This window comes from Lepisma saccharinum, chromosome 27 (assembly GCF_977018435.1).
Source record: "Lepisma saccharinum chromosome 27, izLepSacc3.1, whole genome shotgun sequence".
Taxonomy (NCBI): Eukaryota; Metazoa; Arthropoda; class Insecta; order Zygentoma; family Lepismatidae; genus Lepisma; species Lepisma saccharinum.
Window position 1 is genome coordinate 32,407,478 of NC_139255.1, and position 20,427 is coordinate 32,427,904.

A 20,427-nucleotide genomic window follows, 5' to 3' on the forward strand; every position below is an offset into this window, starting at 1 on the left:
TTGAAAAATAAATTCATTGCCTTCATTTTCTTCCAATTGTGGAAATAACCATTCAGTGAGCATGTCAAGATAAGCTGGACCTTTCACAGTGGCCTCTCGAAAGAAAAATGGGCCATAGACTTGACGTTTCGATACGGCACAAAAGACTTTCACTTTACGGGAGCCTCTTTCAACTTCCAAAATTGCATGTGGATTCTCACTCACCCAAATCCTTACATTATGTCTGTTCACTTTTGCACCAACGTGGAATGTTGCCTCATCACTGAAAATTATTTTTCCTGACAGATTTACGTTATCCTCCATTAGTAACATAAAATGTTCAGAGAAATCTAACCGTTTTACAGGGTCATCAGGTTTCAACTTGTGCACTAATTGCAGTTTGTAGGGGTGAAACTTCAGTCGCGTACGCAGGATCTTAGATACGGTGGATTTAGGGATGTTCAACTGCTGACTAGCTCTACGTACAGACTTCTTAGAACTACGAACAAATGCCTCCCGCACTTGTTCCACAATTCCCGCATTGACAGATGGTCTCCCTGAATGGCCTTTCCTTTGATGACATATGCAGCCACGATCCACAAAATCCCGGTACCACCTCAAAATTGACGTGTGTGAAGGAGCCTGATATTGAAACCTTCGCCTATAAGCACGCTGAACCTTCACCAAACTCTGCGTGGAATGATAAAACACACCAACACGTTCATCAAACTCTGCGTGTAATGATATTCTAAAACACACCAACTACGTTCTTAAATCTTCTGTAATAACAACACAATTTTAAAGGCAAACATTCACATGTAACCTGCCTGCCTGCTAAATATCCAGCAATGAACCCGCATCGTCTATTGTTGTCAGGAGTGAATTTATTTCAGTTTCTATGTTTGATCTCGTTCATTGTTGTCCATTGCTGATATTGGTGTCCATTGTTGACATGCACAAAAATATTTGAGTTTTTCTTTCAAATGTCACCAATTTCATTTAAATACGATTATCCAAAGCGACGTAATACCACTTTAAAGTATGACAGTATATTTATGGACACGGTGTATTTATGACACGAATGAAAGCACATTGCAAACACTGACATTGCCGGTACTCAAATGAGGAACTAAAAACAAATATGAAACTGGACGGTTCTTTAGATGTTAAACGTCCTCCTAGAGATTATAAAAAAACATTTCTCGCATCTGTTAGATCTGTTCCTAAAAATACTGATTCGATTTATGGGGGCTAATAATTATACACATTTTGCTGTATATGTGCATATTTTTCATCACCGTTTGAACCTCCAACCAAAGAACAATCTCACGGCCACTGAATAATCCACCAACCAGGCAGGCAGCAGAGTATCATGTCAATTTAACAGCAAGTTTGGCGACTCATCATTGGGCAAATGAAAATTTTATAATGGAAAATAATAAGTAAGAAAACTTCTACTTTTTCTTATTTTAGGTCGAAACGTGTCTAATGTACTATAAAAATCTGGGGGCTACATGGGAGCCTGAAGTCATTTTTGGGGGCTTCAGCCCCCCTAGCCCCGCTGTAGCGCCGTCCGTGGTAAGGATGAGAATTAATGATTTAATGAATTCATGACCAGGATTCAAACCTGAGACATCTGACAAGGAAGTGATGAAGCTGACGTGTATGTGAAAAATTTAGCTTCGTTTAACATTTTTTATTGACAAGAACATGGACCAACAGAAATAGTACTACTGTTGCTGCTGCTATTACTACAACTATTACTTATTATTATTATATTTGTTTAGATGAAGGGAAAAATTGGTCCAAAAAGGGAAATTTTGCTCCTTGGAAAGGGAAATTGTGCCCTCACATAGTGGCAACACTGCCGCCGAGCTGCATACATCGTAGTCGGCGGTTCAGGCAAGACTGGCGCGGAAGATTGTGAGCTCAGTTCTCGCGCGGATTGATACATAAAACCTGTTGCAAACTTAGCTTGACGCTTGACTTAGTTCATTTACGCAATGTCATCCAGACACAAGAAGGGAAATCCGAGAAATGAGTTGAGATTATCAGTGCAAAGAAGAAAAAGGAAGCTATCCGATGGATTGAAGAGATACGTTGAGCAAAAAAGGTAAGATTAATTTTTCATTACATCTTTTTTATTTATTGTAGCGTGACGTCATCAATATACAGGGTAAGTCAAAAAGAATGAAACAACTTTATACAGTTATTATAACGTAACTATTAACGTAGAAAATCAAACAAGGCATCAATAGAAGGAAAAACTGGAAGTTTTATTCCCACTTGGCGCTCTTATGTTGCTCACTGCGTGTCTGCGTCGGCCACAAAGAGGAGAGGGTGGTGAAGGGAGGGGCGCCTCTGTCCCAAGGTCCTTGCTCTGTTGCAGAACCCACCCTTTTCCCCAACTCGCCGAGGTGAGGGGCAAGAAGCAGTGATGCCAAAAGCAGGGAAATTTCCCTCGGCACAGGGAAATTTGAGGGTGAAAAGGGAGAAGGGAAATTTAATGAAAAATAGCTAAAAAAACAGGGAAATTTAAACTCACATCTTCGTTTCATTCTTTTAAAAAGTTCGAATTTTTTTTTCAGCGTGTACTTTTTCCAAATGAATAGTTAGCAACAGTGACACTTCTCAGTAAGCTTTCTTTCTCCCTGTTATAGATGACCTTGACCGGTCAGTCTTATATTTGTCGCGTTTCCTAGAAAGGCCTCAAGGCACGAGCCGCGCTGCACCTGGAAAGAATTTGGGACGGGATTTTCATTTTCTTTTCTTGTTCCGTCCATCATTTCAGAACGTGTCTTAGTGTCTGTTTGTGTGACTTTGTGTGTCCTGTGTTGTTGCAAGGAGAATGGAAGATGTACTGATAGGAAGCTACATGCAACTCCCAAAAAGGTTAGAAAACGTCGTGGGGATTTATCTGCGGATGAAAAGATATCTGGGAAACATGTGAAAAAAAATCGTATTGAGTGGCTGCCCATTACTTCACACTTTTATGATTTTCATAAATATTTAATAATAATAAAGTTTGTTCCTCAGGCAAAACAGGCGTCAAAAGAAAAATATTAACAGCAGGCCCCTAGCTAAGCTTTGACAATGGGTGGGTTTCAAAGTCCGACAATCATTGCGCCGCAGACGAAATTTTTTTTTGGTTTGGGGATTTTTTCAATACATTAGTGTTTTATTTTAAAATTCAAATGTTTATTTTAGGATAATTATATTATGAAACTATGATCAGTTTCTAGTATTTTATTCAATGGGGGTTTGAACCCACTGAACCCCCTTATATACGGTCCTGATTAACAGTTATAGTAATACAAAGATACAGCTTCAGATGTGTTTTGAAAATCGAGGGAAATTTAGGTCGAAAAAGGGAAATTTTACACTGGTAAAAGGGAAATTCTGCATTCGGAGATTGGCAACACTGGCAAGAAGTCAAGTTGTGAACTGACGAGAAACACATGTTCCATTCAGAGGAAAGGAAAATCTCCTGGTGTGTCCGGAGTAAAGAGTTGCCAGTTTTCATTAAATAAATGAACTATAAAATATGCAAATAAAATGAAAGCTACAAAAAGAGGAGGCATATTTAAGATTTTCCACTTGAGTGAACTAATGATATTTACGGTGGAATGAATACCTAACTAACGTGATTTCCATTTTCAGAATCGTAAATAACTATGGAGGAACATTGCACCAACGAAAAACGACGTTCACGAGATTCCGTTCAAATGATCCGAGATTAATTTGTAAGGCTATACCTGATTGGTTGGCTAAAACAAATGACAATCAAGAACCCCACCGAGTAGTGTGATGTGTTAAAGTATCAACGTGTAGGAGAAGAAAGTAATTCGGGCCGCAAACTTATCTGAATTTGAGAAATGTACTGATCAACCTTGTCGACGGGTACAAGGATGTAGTAGAGTGTAAATAAATAATAATCTTGAAAAAGAACTGACGGCACAAGACAAAAGGATAAGGAGAAAGCATGAAACCTTCTTCTACGGGACTTCAATGCCTTACGAAATGCATTCGCGAGAGAACAGCGTAGAGTGCCGTGCCACACACGTAAATTTGCCGTTGCGTAGAAACGAATTTTCGTTTCGTCTCCCTCTCTCTTAGCATCATGTGTTCTACCCTGCTCGAAAACCTTCGCTATTGTTGCCACATTGTCATTCCATTCCTGGACACACTCGCGCAAACATCATTGAAAACAATTGAATAGCGCTCCAGCTCGCGGTTCCCACCGTTCGGTAGGGACGCTAATGTGGCAATATAGCACGGCGTAGTGCTTGCTTCTTTTATGCAGTGCATGTTCATTGGCTAGCTAGTAACTAGTGTTGCCAACTGTAAAAATGAAGCACTATTTCTGTCACGGAAGGGGAAAAGGCAGGTAAAGTGGCGGTGAGTTTTGTTGGATTGGAAGCACCATATTTTTATTTTATACTAAGTATTTGACCGGTTTGACGTTGTGTGCGTGTATTGCGTGTGTGTATGTAAAAGTGTGTGTTTGCTAATGAACGTTAAATTCCATAATGCCTCCAGTTCTGTCGAAGTTGAAATCAAAAACCTTGCATAGCCAAGCTCGGGAAATTCTAAGCAACGTGCACGAGTTCATGAAGGAGGAGGGGTGTAAGGGGCGGCCTTCTTCTAAGGCGCCCAAAAGTCAACCTCACTTCCACGTAGTGCACCCTGGACTAAAGACTAACGAGGCTCTGGCGACTGGCACTATGGCCAGTATAATTTTGTGTGTGTTGTCCTGTTTTTTGTCCTTGTGTGTGCTGAGTGCCCGTTTACAGCCTCAGCTTTTAACAAAAGTCAGAACATTTTAAGATTTTTAGTTAAGCAACGTTAGAGTTGTTATTTGTAATGATAAGGGGCTGGCCCCCATATAATGTGAAGGGAGCAAAATAGCCTAAGTGCTGACGCTCCCAAAATTTTAAATTCAAATTCAAATTCAAATTCAAATTCATGAAGGAGGAAGCCAGTCATGGTGTTAGCATCCCAATAAAGCATTTTGGCAAGAGAGCAGCGAACAGCAGCAACAAATTGTTCATATTTCATAATTTTGGAATTATTCAAAATAAATAAATTATGTGGCTCCAACATCATTTCAACTCTGGCTCCGGCACGTGTTCTTGTAGAAATTGCATAGAGGAGGCTGTCATTTTTGCTGCTTAATGCGATACATATTGTTTTCTGTGTTAAAATTGCCATGCTTTGATGGGTGACCAAGTTCATAGCAGGGCCGGCGGAAGGGGAGGGCGAACCGTCCCATCGCCCAGAGCGGCAAAATTTGAAGAGAAGAAAAAATAAGCCTATTGAAAACTGATCGAGCGAGATATTCTTTTGCGCTGAATAGTATTGAAATAGCATAAGAAGTCTCATTATTTATTTTATATTTTGATGTTTTAGTTAGGAATATATTGATTTTCAATTTTCCGTTGCTGCGTAATGACCGGGGGGGGGGGGGGGTCGAAATAGAGCGGCATCTGCCGCCACCTCCCAGGGAGGCAAAATGACTAGCGCCGGCCCTAGTTCATAACAAAAGAAAAAGCTGCGCAGCTTATCGTCTAGTGGCAGTATATGTACTTGTTATTGTTGTGGAAGCCGGCATCCTTTGTAAATGTACAACAAAGGCAACCGACTGTCGCCGATCTCAGAGAGGAAATAATAATACTGCTTCAGGAGGAGTGTTATGGTGCAATTGTAGCGGTTTAACCCGTTGGCATGTTATTATCTGCCGTTGCAGTTCCATACCAGTGTATACGGGTTTTGGGAGTGAAAAGTTAGAACGCCACCAGTGCATTAATGCAATGAAAAATAATATATATATATTTTTATTTTGTTTGAAATCACTCAAATAAGGAATCTTATGAAGAAGTCTTCTTTGCAGCATTTTTGGTAATTTTACTTATGTGTTAGTTCATATTTTGCGAATTTTTAGTCCATATGTATGTAGCTACATACAAAGCCACTTGTTAGTACATATTAATCCTAGTCCTGGTATAATGCATGACGTTTAAAACTCAACGTTAGATAGACCTGAATTCTCTAATTTTATTGTTGTACGTAACAGCTGTGCATCGGCGCACTGCAGCGATTTTTCTATCTGCTCCATTAGCAACACTGCTTCTTTAGTTGTTTCGCGCATCGCACGGCAGAATTATCTGCGCTGGCCTCTACGCTGAACCTCGCCCGTTCAATAAAGATATACGAGGGTCACTATTTATATTTTGAGCCTAACAATGAAAAAACAGGAATTTGGCATTGAAAACTGCTTTATTGTTTTTCGAAGTATTCTCCTTTATGGTCAATACACTTTTGCATTTGTTCGAACCATTTGTCAAAGCAGTTTTTCCAATCTTCTTGAGACACCTCCATAATATGGTTTTTAAACGCATCAACGGCGTCTTCCGCCGACGAAAATCGTTGTCCACGCAATTTATTCTTCACATTCGGGAACAAGAAGAAGTCATTGGGTGCCAAATCAGGACTGTACGGCGGATGACCCATCAATTCGATTTTTTGACTGTTCATAAAGTCGGTTGTTAGACGAGATGTGTGACAGATTGTCTTGTCTTGATGAAGAATGATCCGACGGCGTTTGTTTGTTTTCCGTATTTGACCGAAGACCTCTGGCAAACAAATTGTTGTGTACCATTCAGAGTTGACCGTTCTACGTTCCTCTAAAGGCACAGTTGCCACATGACCAGTTTTCCCGAAAAAACAGGCGACCATTTGTTTCGATGTGCTTCGAGCTGAACAACTTTTGTTGAATTGGGTTCATCTTGAAACACCCATACAGTCGACTGCTGTTTACGTTCCGGCTCATATGCATATATCCATGATTCGTCACCTGTTGCAATCTTATACGTCTTTTGAAGCACCACGATTGTATTTATTGAGCATTTGTTTGCACCAATTGACGCGAGCGTCTTTTTGAGTTTTTGTCAAATGGACATTTCCACTCAATTTTTTTTACAACAATTTTCAAAACTACACCCTGGAAAAATGACCCCTGCAAGTTCTGGCGTTTCTCTGTGTCCAGTTTAAGGCAGAAACGAGACTTCCAAAGTTGCGAGGCTAGCGTTGCGCTGGAAACACGCCGCCGCCATGTTACTACGTCACTCCTTAGGGAGAGCACGTTTGTCGTCTGCTTCGAGCGTCCAGTTCCGGATGGGTAGCCCACGGTGAGCGAACACGTGCAGCAGTGTTACAAATCTGTACCGATTTAAATAATGGAAGAAGGAGGAATAGGAGAAAGGAAAGCTATGCTTTGTAATGATCATTCTTCTATGAAATATCCGTGCTGCTCACGTACAAGATAAATGAAAGGGTTCAGCTGCGTGTGTGTTCTCAGGCCATGCAAAAAATATTCCTTATAAAATTGGTTGCTGACCAGACACTCAAAAATATTTTTTAAACTTATATTTATCGCTATTTACCGTAACCTATGTAGTGCAAAATAAGAATTTTCACATTCTTCACTTTATTTATAAAGCCTATTTAACTTTCTTTTCCATAAAGCAATTTCAGTTTGTGTTCCATTTCTGTTGCGCAAATTATGATCAAATATTTTTGTGCAGATAAGAGAAAATACACTGAGAAGATTACATTAGTTGCACAGTACATATCTATACTTAGTTTATGTATAATTATTACAAGGAAATAATGTGTATAACCATGGGCGTATTTAAGGGGGATTCAACGGGTCCAACCCCCTCTTTTTTTGGTTCACTAAAATTACCAGTTTCCTTGTTCTATCCGCTTGTTCATAAAAAATTCCGGTACTATTTTACTATACCGGAGACACCTATCAATGATTTATTTCGCAATTTTTTACATTGATAACGTACTATTCTGCGTTGCAGAACATTTCTTTAGGTGAAATAATGGATTTCTAACGAAAATAATGTCTATTTCTTACATACGATAGCCCCACAAACCATCACGGAGACGAGGTATGCCTACTAGGTTAGGTTAGGCCTGTTAGGTTAGGTTCCATTAGCACTCCTTTCGTTCAATTTAGCATATACGGACAACATTGGAATTACAAATTCCACGGCAACTTCCACACCCGGCAACAACTTCACGACGCATTCTCGACACATCATGTTGTAGCAGCAGCAATAGCGCGTATTGTCCTCTCGTGGAGAAAGCAAATGGCGGCAGCAGCAATAGCGCGTCGGAAATAGATTTTCGTAGAAAACCACATGCATTCGCATTAAAATGGATCAAAACTACATTCCCGAACATCAACAACGCTACAGAAAATGCTTTGCGTAAGTACTGTCTGCTGTAACTTTGAAGAAATCCGTCTCTGGTATAGTAAAGTGTTACCAAAATTCCTTCGGACTTATTTCATTCTCTTAAATTAGAGACGTATAGGACGGGATACAGATGGGAAGGAAATTTCGTAATTCCACACACCAGATGGGACTGCAGACTAATATCTGCAATTTCCTGATAGTTTCGGAATTTCTGCGATAAAAATCTGCATTGAGACTGTCAAATCAGTTATTTTTTCCCCTCGAATCATATTAAAGAAATTTGGTTCTTAAAAACGTAGTGACACAAGATGAACAGAAAAGTATCAATGCTATTAAGTACTGTGACTACATACACACAACTTTGTCGGGTCTAGCACCCCTTCCGCCCCTGCTCCCCAACAAGCTTCCGGCCAGCAGGGACTTATTTCACTTACGAAATAAAGCAACCCTAATCATACCAAAAGTTGATCCATCCCCCCCCCCACACACACACGTGAACTATATTACGCCCATAACAATATCCCATACTGAAATGGTACGATATAATTATTTTGAATTTTGTACTGCGAAAAAAGCCGCCTCATCTCGTTACCCCGAACGCATTAATTGGTTGGTTCACAACTTCACCACTAAGGATCCTATCGAGACGAGACATGGCAGCCTTGGTCTCGTTCTCGTTGAGAGTTGTAAATGTCTGTCTCGTGTTTATTTGTAAATTTCTCATTGACAGTCTCGTCTCAATTTATAAACATCCGTCTCGGTTTGAGAGGGCAATTCTCGTTCTCGTCTCAAGTCTCGAAAAATATAGAATTTACAATGTATGCAAAGGCTTATCATTATAAATACAAAAAAAACCTTTCTCAATATTTTTTTTATTATTATTAATATTATTATTATTATTTTCTTGACTCCACGTTTCGACGGTACAGCCCTCGAAAACTGAATATTATCCTTTTTATATATGCAAACCAAACTGTAGATTCAGAATTACCAGGAATGAACTGGCGTTGTAATTACTGTACACAAAATTCATGGAAATTGTTACATGGGAAGATGTTTGCTCGATACTTTGGGGCAGCTAGGGGGATGCTTCTATTGTTAATATTAGTGTTGCTCACGAGACGAGGCATGTTCCGTCTCGTCTCATAAAAGGAGATGGGACAAGTGAATGTTTTCGAAATGAGATGGGACAGAAGAAAAAGTTCGCCTCTTATCGTGGCAGGTTGGGTGATACTTAGATTGTGCAGTTGGTGGTAGTGGGGGGGAGTGTACTCTTGCACCCCGACTTCGAATACTGCTTGTAGTTATTCATCTTCATTGTAGCGATTAGCCAAAAGTGGGAAGAAATATGATGTTAGAGATGATACATAATAAATTAACCATGCGTTCTCATCGTTGCGGTTAAACAAAGTGAACGTAAAAGCGACGTAAAAGTAGGCTAAATACAAAAATTTGCAATATATATATTAACTGAAGAAAACTGTCATTTACTCAAGGATATTTAAAAACTCACCGTACCTATTTATACCGTATCACCTTTTATATTGCAGAAATTGGCATGTAAACCAGTGTGTTCTAAAAGTATTATCTTAAAATTTGTGAAGAAAATATTATGACGAAAATAATTGTAATTCCAGGAAAGGCATTCCTATAACATTAAGTTCTTGCCAGTCAGAACTAACCTATGTATTCGCAATGAACAAGGCTGTTCACGTGTTCAACCATTGACTGTTACAAGGTTTGCTTTGTCACTCTAATGGGAAAACCCTCTACCGAGTGGCTGAATTATAGTAAATACTACTATACTGCTTGGGCATAATTCATCTCCAAGAAATGGAGCACAGATTTTTGCACTAGATGTTGTAAGATACTTGTTTTACACAGTAACAAGTGAATTTTCTGTCGCTTCCGTGGCTCATGCTAAGTTGACGGGACGAGCAGAAGCCCCGCCTGCACGCATTTCTAAGTGATGACGTCAGAGGACCTCCTGTCTGTGGAGAGGACGTTTTCAAATCCGTGACGTAGTAGGTGAATTTCAGCTGTGTTTGAAGGCGTGTTTCTCGAGAACCGAAACAAATATCGCCGAGATATTTGCACATCTCGTGTTTGTGTCATTATCTGTAAAATGAATGGATTTAAAACGTTTTTCATGTCAAAGTGGAAATGTCCATTGTGTGGGATCCAACGAGAACATACCTTTCTCACAGCTAAATGATCATGTAATATTTTATATATGCTGGTGGAACTAATGCCTATGGTTGCCTCAATCTCACAGTATGTCACATGACGATCTTGCAGTGTTAGGTTTTGCACAGCATCAATGTTTTCTTGAACAACAACTGATTTTGGACGACCTTCGCGAATCTCGTCGGTGAGCGAATGGCGGCCACGATTAAATTCGTTATACCAGCGTTTCACAGTGGCAAAGGATGGGGCTTCATCGCCAAATGTGGAAGTAAGTTGATCGATGCACTCTTGTCTTGATAATCCACGTCGAAAATCGTAAAAAAATCATCGCACGAAAATGTTCACGAGTTAATTCCATTTTATTGTTGTCGCGCAATCTCCAAGGCAACATAAACAACACAAATGAAGCTATTGACAAAACATTTGAAGTACGTTATGGTGAATAATGCCAGACGATTCCGTGCAAACGTCAAATCGCGCCTAACTTCAATCAGTGTTGCCAAGGCTCAAAATATAAATAGTGACCCTCGTATTATTACTGTATTGTGGTAAGTATTTGAATTTTTCATTTCTTAATTCTTATATATTTATATTGTCGTGTCGTGTAAATAGCCAGTAACATGTATTTTCGTAAATTTATACAATCATATTTCCAACAACATGTAGCAATATCGCAACATTGCTCTGTTCTAATTTACCTTGCACTTGCACATGTTTTGTGTTCTGGCATAGAAAGTACAGTATTTTGAAACATTACGACTTTGCACCCCAGAACCACAAATTATTATTATTATTTTGGCAGTTTTTACGCAGTTCTTGAATTAGCATTGTACGCCCAACATCTCTAGCGTTTGCACGCCCTCGATATCACTTTCCGCTCTTTTTTATATTAAAAAACAACTGCCTGCAGTCGAAGCGTCAGTATCGTGAACCAGGATCAGCCACCAAAACGGTGGCGAATGGCCGATCAGAAGATAAACTCGTTTTGATGTTCCTAGATCGCGATCAAGTGTTGAACCGTCTTCGTGCAATGGAATTTTCCAGTGATCCTTTCCCGATCCGAGTTTAAAATTTGAACTTCGTTCGTGCACACGGCCATTAGTCTACTATCCGTGACAAAAACATTGAGCCCTCGGTTTGCGTGCTTGTAAAATTGTACTCCGTTGGAGGAAAAAAGTCAAATATACCTCACTGGAAAGCTACAAATGTCTGCTTTTACTCAAAAGCAAGACAAAGTGATTTTAACTCTGTCTGTTTTCTATTCAGACAAAAATGTTCGTAAAAGTAGTTTTCTCGGGTGTTTTTTACATAAGTCGAATTCAATTGTATGTAGCTTCGTGTAAAACCGTAGTAAAAATATGATTGTTTTTGTGATTGAACCTTGTTTATGTGGCAATATCTCAGCCAAATATAATGGTACTGTCATCTGTGGTTCAGTCACAATTAATGAATAATTATGATGTTGCAATCTCGGAAATGGTCTGGGATCAAATTTCCATATCTCATTCTTGCACACTCGTGTAGAAGCTGAAACATCTCTTGTGTTTGGTGATATTTGGTATTTTGGTGGCACAATTTAAATTTACATAACAGAAAACAATTGGAGTGTAATATATACAGTAAAACCTCATTAATTCGGACCCCGATAAGCCGGATTTTGCTTAATCCGGACAGGCAAGAGGCCAAAAAAAAAGCAGAATGCACGGTTTTAAATGTGGCTAGAAGTCAACAAGAGAACTTCCCAAATAAAAGGCAGTCAACCATATATATATATATATATATATATATATATATATATATATATGCACCGATGGCGCAGTGGTTCGATTCCAGGTGTCGGCACATAGTGGTTCGGATCCCACTTTAAACCGAAGGTCCAGTCCCGATTAGCCTTACTGTGCATAAAGTGGACTTAATGCACCAAATCAATATCTCTCTCTCACCCTCTCTCTCTCTCTCTCTCTCTCTATATATATATATATATATATATATATATATATGTATATATATATATATTTATTATATATATATGTGTGTGGGGGGGGGGAGGTAGTGAGTACAGCCTCCGGCTCGCACAAGGAAAATGCAAATAAATAAAAATATACAGCACAATGCCGACTGTTCTTGAGTCCCACCCCACCCCTTCTGCTCGATCCCGTCGTTGTACCGAGAGAAAGTAGGATTGATTATTTTTGCAATACACTTGTTTAACCGAGGGTGGGGGTTGTTTTCGTAGGAAAGAGAGGGAGGGGAGGAATCGCTTCGACTTTTAACATGTTCATATAGAGATTCAATATAGTGTGGATTTCAGTGTCGTTGTGTTTTTCTAGTATATTCCACGTAATTCACAATCACATTATTTGACGGTAAAAAAAGGGAGGAGGAGAATTTGCTGAAAGGGCTGTTCCCATGTCCTGAAAGTTCGAGGCAACGATGCCAACTCTAGCATAATGATGCTAAACCTAGCATAATTTGATCTTCGTTGGCACCAAGCACCCTGTGTTTTCATAATGGGAAAATTTAACATAATTTGCAAACCTGCTTCGGTGGGGATGGGGGGAGGTGGAATTTACTTCAAAGGACGATAATTTGAGAAATTAAAAATAAAATTATAACCAAATCTTATTTCTGGTCCAGGGACATGCTTTCTCAACTAGACCCTCTTGCCTCTTCATCTTTTCTTTATTCTTCCCAGATTACCTCGCGAGAAACATTTCACGGATAGAAATCGGTAGAAAGTTGTGGGTCACAAATGAAACAAATGCTCCGCATTGTAGTCGGCTAATCATCTCAAACTTTCTCTACTTCAATGTTGAACTCCTCTCGGAAAGTAGATGCATAACTTAAAATTGCTATCATCCGAAAAATAATTATAATAATAAATTACTCTTATTAATTATCAACAATAGTAACTTATTATTGTAATTACTACATAGATCCTAGCCCAATTTATCATCATTTAGCATAATTTCACAGATTAAACAACGCTTTTTCTTATCTAGAGGTTGGCAACACTGGTTTTCCATCCTTCGCGCAGCTGGCGCTCTCCCCCAGCGGGGAAGGTTTTAGCCTGGCATGTTGGAGGAGCCTTATCTTGGTTTGCCCCATCAGATACTGTTTTGTCCAGGCAAAAAACGCTGGCGTGGCGACGTCCAGGAAATTGTACTGCATTCATTCAGTAGTTCCTTTTAGCACAAGGCCTTGTTGCAGGTCGAAGAATTGATTCCTCAGGATTTTTTAGTTTACACATATATATCACGAAAGTTTACTATTTTGGTCCGAAACAGGCAAGTTACTTTGTTCGCATGTTCTGTGATTTAAACTCTTGTAGCTATCGCTTTAATAAGTGCAATAATGTATGAGAGTGTCACTGTCACCACATGAGTATCTGTAGTAAATCTACTTTTTGGTAAATATAGCTGTAACTGCTTTTAAGATGAAGCGTTTTGATCCCAGTATAGGAATGTGTGTGTGTGTGTGTCAGGAGCGTATATTCTAGGCTAAGTAGGATATCTGCGAAGCCCATATTCTAAAATACAGAAAAAATCGACGAAAGGGGGAGCGCAGTTTTCTCGCTCAGAGTGCTTCATGCGAGAGGCATATTTCCGTTTCGCGCTTAGGTCTAGCCATTCGCCAGGCCAAGACGTCATTAATGAGCAATCACACATTCTAATATATACCCGTAGCAGACGTATTTGTTTTTGCGAATTTCGAGGGGTGCAGATTTTTGCCTTTTTAATTAATTTTCAGTAAAACGTAGGTTTTAATGTTTAATGTTCGATTCATGGTGTTTCTAGTCCAAAAACGCATTTTTATAGTGCCTATAATTGCCTGTTTTGCCGGTTAGTGTGCCTATTTTGCGTAATCGTGCCTAAAATACCTATTCTGCGTTTTTTCTTACTTCAGTTTTTTTTTAAAATGCTCCTTTGGCTTTCCTTATATAGAGAAGGTAAGCCTTTATTTATGATGAAATGACTGAAATCTGCTCTTCGCAAGATTTGGGGGTCTCAAGGATGTCAGATCTTTGGAAATACCAAATCAGGATAAGCAAACTGGACAACAGGACAAACCGACTAAAACCTACCCCTTTTTCCACCTGACAGCTTGTAGGAGTTAATCAGTACTCATTTTTTGTATTGTGTGTGTGAAAGGAAGTAGGTAGTTATTTGTGGAGATGATTCGGTACTAGTTTACTATCCTTCGGACAGATTTCTTCATTTCTACAGAAGAAACTACTTACCGTAATAAGTTCCTGTAGTATTATCTAACATCTGGAAGGTGTTTTGTGTGATGTGGGAATGTTTCATAGCGGAAATTCAACCATTGACGCATAGCCCCACGAACCATTTCCGGTAAGGTTAGGTTAGGTAGCGTCACAATAGGATACAATAGTTAAAAATTGGTTTCGAAAAAAAATATGCGTAGCCCCACACACCATTCTCGCATAGCCCCACGAACCATTGACACATAGCCTCACAAACCATTTGCGGAAACGTACGTTCTTCAGTTACAAAAACACTTTTTTTTTTTTTTTAAAAAAAAAGATAAAAAAAACGTGAATACACGTTAAAAAATGATCCGCGAAGCAGATAGGTAAGTACAAATGTCAAAAATTGACGAAACTCAGAAGTTATAGGTGTCCGAAGGATAGTAAACATTTACCCATCAATTAAATAATGGATTGATGCGGAAGCTTGTTTTACCACTGACGGGAAACTTTATTTTTGTTATTCAACGTCGCTTTTCTCCACGTTTGGCTAATCGCAACGATGAGAATGAGCGATGATGAAATTGAAGAAGGTTACACTCACAAAAAACACCCATGCTAAGGTCGGGTTTCGAACCCGGTATCCCAAGCATCAGTGGCAACGTTTATGGGTCGAGGAGGCAGTTGCTCCCACTTTTTGCCCCTTTTACCCCCCGCACTATGGCTTCTTAACGCTAAGCTCTGTCTACCAGTGACGTGCGGCGATGTCGACAATTGGGGTAGCAATCAGTGGCGTGCCCAAAGGAGGTTGGTGTGGGTCATAATACCCCCTCCTCCCTTTAGGGCCCAGTATTCCTAAAAAATAGAACGTCAAAGAAAGGAAAGGATTGCAAAATGAGGAAGGACTACTGAAAAGAAGCACGTGTTAGTCCCACCCACTTTTGAAAATACAAAACATGTTGATTTGACTATTAAGCCAGACATCCCGGGTTCAAACCCCGACCTGGGCATGGGTGTTATTTGTGTTTGTCCCTTCATCAATTTTATCGTACCATCTTGACGATTAGCCAAAAGAGTAGGAAAAGCGAAGTAAAACAAACCAAATCAAACAATCAATCAATGATTTGATTTATGCTACTTAGCGTCGCTGACACATTTGGTTAATCGCGAAGATGATACAATACAATTAATGAAGAGACAAACACAAATAACACCCATGGCGAGGTCGGGGTTCGAACACTGAACTCCTGTTGTCATAGCATGTAGTGATAACCACTCCCCCGCAGCTGGTTGATTTGGTGTTTAAGTCCACTTTATGTACATAAAAGCTAATCGGGATTGGGCCTACAGTTTAAAGTGGGATCCGAACCACTTGTGTCTCCACCGGGTATCGAACCCGGGACCCCTTGATTACAAGGCGACAACAAAGATGAGTGGAAAGCTCTAACTATTCGGATACGTGGGTATCGGTAAAGCAAACTGCATTTTTCCTCAATTGGATTTTTGAAACTCCATATTTATATGTGAATAACGTTATTTTCACTAAAATTGCATTGCTTGATTTCCCTAATTTCTCCACACGATCTCGTTACTGAAGGATCCAGGCTCGAGCCCTGGCCTGTCCATGAGTTTTCCTTTGTAACCACTCTTCACCCGTTTAATTTAATCAACGTTCATCGTCATGGAAGAATTTAGGTAAAGTGATGGAAAAGCAACGCTAAAGAAAGGGGGAAAAATACAAATAATTTCCTCCCAGTGCATCTGCAGGGCACTGTGAAATCAGGAGTCCAGTGTTCTCTGTTTATGATTGTCCCTCGTGACTTCCATAAGCTCATTAGCTACTTATCGCGATTAAATCTATACAGCTAGAAAAGTGATTGAAGGTGGCAAAAATTAAATATATTAGAGGGGATGAACAGGTAACAAAACACACTTTTTTGTAGTTTCTTCAACAATATTCATTTGGCTTTTTTAGTTCTGGAATATACTTTACATTCCAAATTATTTCATTATTCACTGCAGAGTACGACACATAGGAACAAGAATGCCCGCTCGTCACGGGTTCGAATCCCGGCCTGAATTATTCTTTGTGAGGTCCCTTCATCAATTTCATGATATCATCACTCATCCTCATTTTCGCGATAACCAAAAGTGGCAAAAACGCGAAGTAAAATAAACCAAATCAACAACAACAATTAGAACGCGCGTTCTCTTGCCAAAATTAATACATCCGTATTTATGACAGTTTAGCTTACCCAGTTTTTTTATTGGAGGCCAAAATATTATTATATTTAAATAAAACACTACTAAAACGAGAGCGAGAGAGAGCATGAGCAATATTTGTTATTTAATCATTATATGTTCCATATAAGAAAAAGAAGAAACCATAAAATTTTTGTCTCCACATAATACAAGTACGTTCCCATTTCATAAATAATAAAACTACATTCCATATTATACATACATATTGTACAATGTGTAAATGGTTGTGGTGTAAATACAGAGAACATAATTACTGCAGAAAATTTTTCCCTTGAGTTCTTTAGAGGATTTACAAAGGAATCGAAGGGAAACCAATCCCCTATCTGTCTTATAGGAGATAGACTGGAGGATCTGAAAGCACGGGCTTTCAACCATTGAAGCGGGAGGTGAGGGGCAAGGGAGGTAGAGGCAGAAATCTTCCCTTTCCCTTCGGGCGGTTGTCTATACCTGAAACTGGTAAGGAGGAGGAAGAGCCAGCTAGGGTATCCAGCCTTGCCCGCTGATGACATCGAGGGACGAGAATCGCGTGGAAAGAAGTGTTGAACTGTGACTTCAAGACAAGAATTATTGTGATTTGAAAATAATTAGAGACGTGAGATTGATTGATCTATCTCTGCTAGACTAGCTACTCCTCAGTGCACGTCACTGATGAATGGTATTGTTTCACATCACTTTTCTGCCACTTTTGGCTAATCGCGACGACGAGGATGATTAATGAAGTGAAATTCTCAAAGAACATCCATGCCCTGACCGGGATTCGAACCTGGGACTCCTGGCGAGCCCGTTGTGCTAACCACTCCGCGGAAAATTGTACTTCGTAAGCAATTGCAGAAATACGAAATATGATGACATGAAAAACGAGGGGATGGGCAAGTGTATGTCATTATGTATGATAAGATAGTCCAGGTTTTGAATTCACCGTTTGCCATTGATACACACACACGCAGATAAATGTTTGTTTTGCGAGGCGTTCAGGGGCGTTACTTCGAAATTATAGCACGGCTAATAAAATTTGAAAAAATAGCTTTCCATAACCACTTCTTTTTTATCGCAGTAAGTATTATACAGTATGTGCTGTTTATGATAATCGTGTAGCTGAGCACTAAGCGCTCGACTATTTGTGAATGTCCCTTCAATAATTTTGTCTAATCGTCATTCTAGCAGATCGTCGCAAATTGGCCTAAAATACTTGAAAGTGATGCAAATTGCAAACAGTTATAACCCTGTCAAAATCCATCCTGATTTTTCCCTCGGACGTTACACTTCCTTCCCTAAACGTTATACATAACAGGATTTCTATGATTTGTAAAGTAACTAATAGCTAATAATAACAATTAAAGGTAAAATATAGGTTCTTATTAGTGAAGGGCAAGTTATGGAAACTTACTTTGCTCCACAGTGCTCGAAGTGGGCAGGCACGTATCTAGAAATATGTTTCGGGGGGGGGGGGGGTCCGAACCATATTTTTTATACCTGAAGTTAATATCGGGATAATTTATATAAAAACAAGTCCCCTAGCAATGAAATTAATGTCAAATAGATGAACAATTGAATATTTATCGAATAACAAAAAAGATGTTACATATAGTTGGAGAAAGTTTCTGATTAATATTTTATGCATATTATTTTGAGTAGTAGTGTACATAAATCTTCTTTGTATGTGTTCTAATAAGTTCAGAGGAAATTATACAACAAATGTTAAACAAGTATATTTACATTATTTAATTTTCGTACTTAATAAGTCTTTCGGTGGGGGTCCCGGACCCCCTAAATACGTCCTTCCTGTCCTTCAATGCCGTATTATCTCAATATAATCCTTGTATTGTAATAAGTTTAGAGGAATAATACAAATACAACAAAGGCTAAACGAATTTATTTTTCATTATTTAATTTTAGTACTTGATAAATCTTTCGAGGGGGTCCGAACCCCTTGGACCCCCCCTAAATACGTCCTTGGTTGGGGATACTTGTATTGACCATTAGAAGCATTTCGAAAACAATAGCAAGTCATTAGGATTACAGCAGGAATAAAGCTTAGAGAATTGTGCAAAAAGTTGTTTATGAAATACCAAATATTAACCCTCCCTTCACTGTACATATTAGGGGTGGCCAGATCCGGATCCTGGCGGATCCGAAATCCGGATCCGGTTGGTTCCGGATCCTAAGGATCCGGATCCTAAAATTTTTCGGATCCGGATCTGCGGATCCGGAATTTTCAGATCCGGATCCGGATCCAGTACTTTCGGATCCGGATCCGGATCCGCGGATCAGGAATTTTCAGATCCGGATCCGGATCCAGAACTTTCGCATCCGGAATTTTCAGATTCGGATCCGGATCCGGATCCAGAACTTTCGGATCCGGATCCAGAACTTTCGGATCCGGATTCAGAACTTTCGGATCCGGATCCAGAATTTTCGGATCCGGATCCAAAACTTTCGGATCCGGTACTTTCAGATCCGGATCAGGTACTTTCGGATCCGGATCCGGAATTTTCGGATCCGTTTTGCCATCCCACATGCGCTTCTTTGGAAAGTAAGAATGTGCTTATAACATATTGTTACCTGCTAATATACATATATATATAATATACATACACATATATATATATAGTGTGTGTGCTCGCGTGCGCGATTTGTAATTAATTAATACACTTACTTACTAGGGAGGTCTAAGTCTCCCCCTCTGATTTCCATGAAACTTGGCAGGTGTATAGAGCCCCCCCCCTCAAATGTCAAGATGAGGAGAAATTGAAGTGGGGATCTGTCCCCGAAACCACGTAAATATGACATAGGAAGAAACAGGGGGCATACGGCCTCTCTATACACCTGTCAAATTTCATGGGAATCGGAGGGGGACACAGGGGTCAGATGATTCCCACGGCAATTTGTCCTAATCTTGACATTTGAGGCGGGTTTTGCCCCCTAAAACAGTATTTTAGCCGAAACAAAAAAACACGTATTTCTTCCTTTGGGCCCCTCTATACACCTGCGAAGTTTCATGAAAATCGGAGGGGAACACAGGGGTCAGATCCTTACTTCAATTTGTCCTCATCTTGACATTTGAGGGGATTTTTCCCCTGAAACAGTTTTTAGCTCAAACAAAAAAACGCGTAATTCTTCCTTCGGGCCCCTCTATACACCTGCCACGTTTCATGGAAATCGGAGGGGAACTCAGGGGTCAGATCCCCACTTCAATTTGTCCTCATCTTGACATTTGAGAGGAGGTTGCCCCCTAGAACAAATTTTTTTCCGAAACAAAAAAACACGCATTTCTTCATTTGGGCCCGTTTCTTTATACACACACCTGCCAAGTTTCATGGAAATCTGAGGAGGACATAGGGGTCAGATCCCCACTTCAATTTGTCCTCATCTTGACAATTCAGTGGGTTTCGCACTGTAAAACCGTTTTTTAGCTGAAACAAAAAAAAAAACGGCTAGAATTTACAATATAGAGAAAGTCTCCAATTTCGTTAATTTTCGGTATACTAACTAATTTTGGCCTCCTAATCATGAATCTGTTGGAAA

General features: G+C 39.6%; 1 protein-coding gene across 3 annotated transcripts in view; it reads left to right on the forward strand.

Moving 5' to 3' along the window:
• Window positions 1-1,955: 1,955 nt before the first annotated feature.
• LOC145980388 (uncharacterized) overlaps window positions 1,956-20,427 on the forward strand; it is a 70,882-nt gene continuing 52,410 nt past the window's right edge. Inside the window, exon 1 of one of the 3 annotated variants that reach the window (XM_083113456.1) lies at window positions 1,956-2,092. In XM_083113456.1, the coding sequence (XP_082969582.1) occupies window positions 1,983-2,092 (110 nt within the window). In that variant the 5' untranslated portion in view covers window positions 1,956-1,982. Of the gene's footprint in view, window positions 2,093-13,516; window positions 13,721-20,427 lie in introns of those variants that run through there. The other 2 variants (XM_083113457.1, XM_083113458.1) reach the window with 2 other exon arrangements.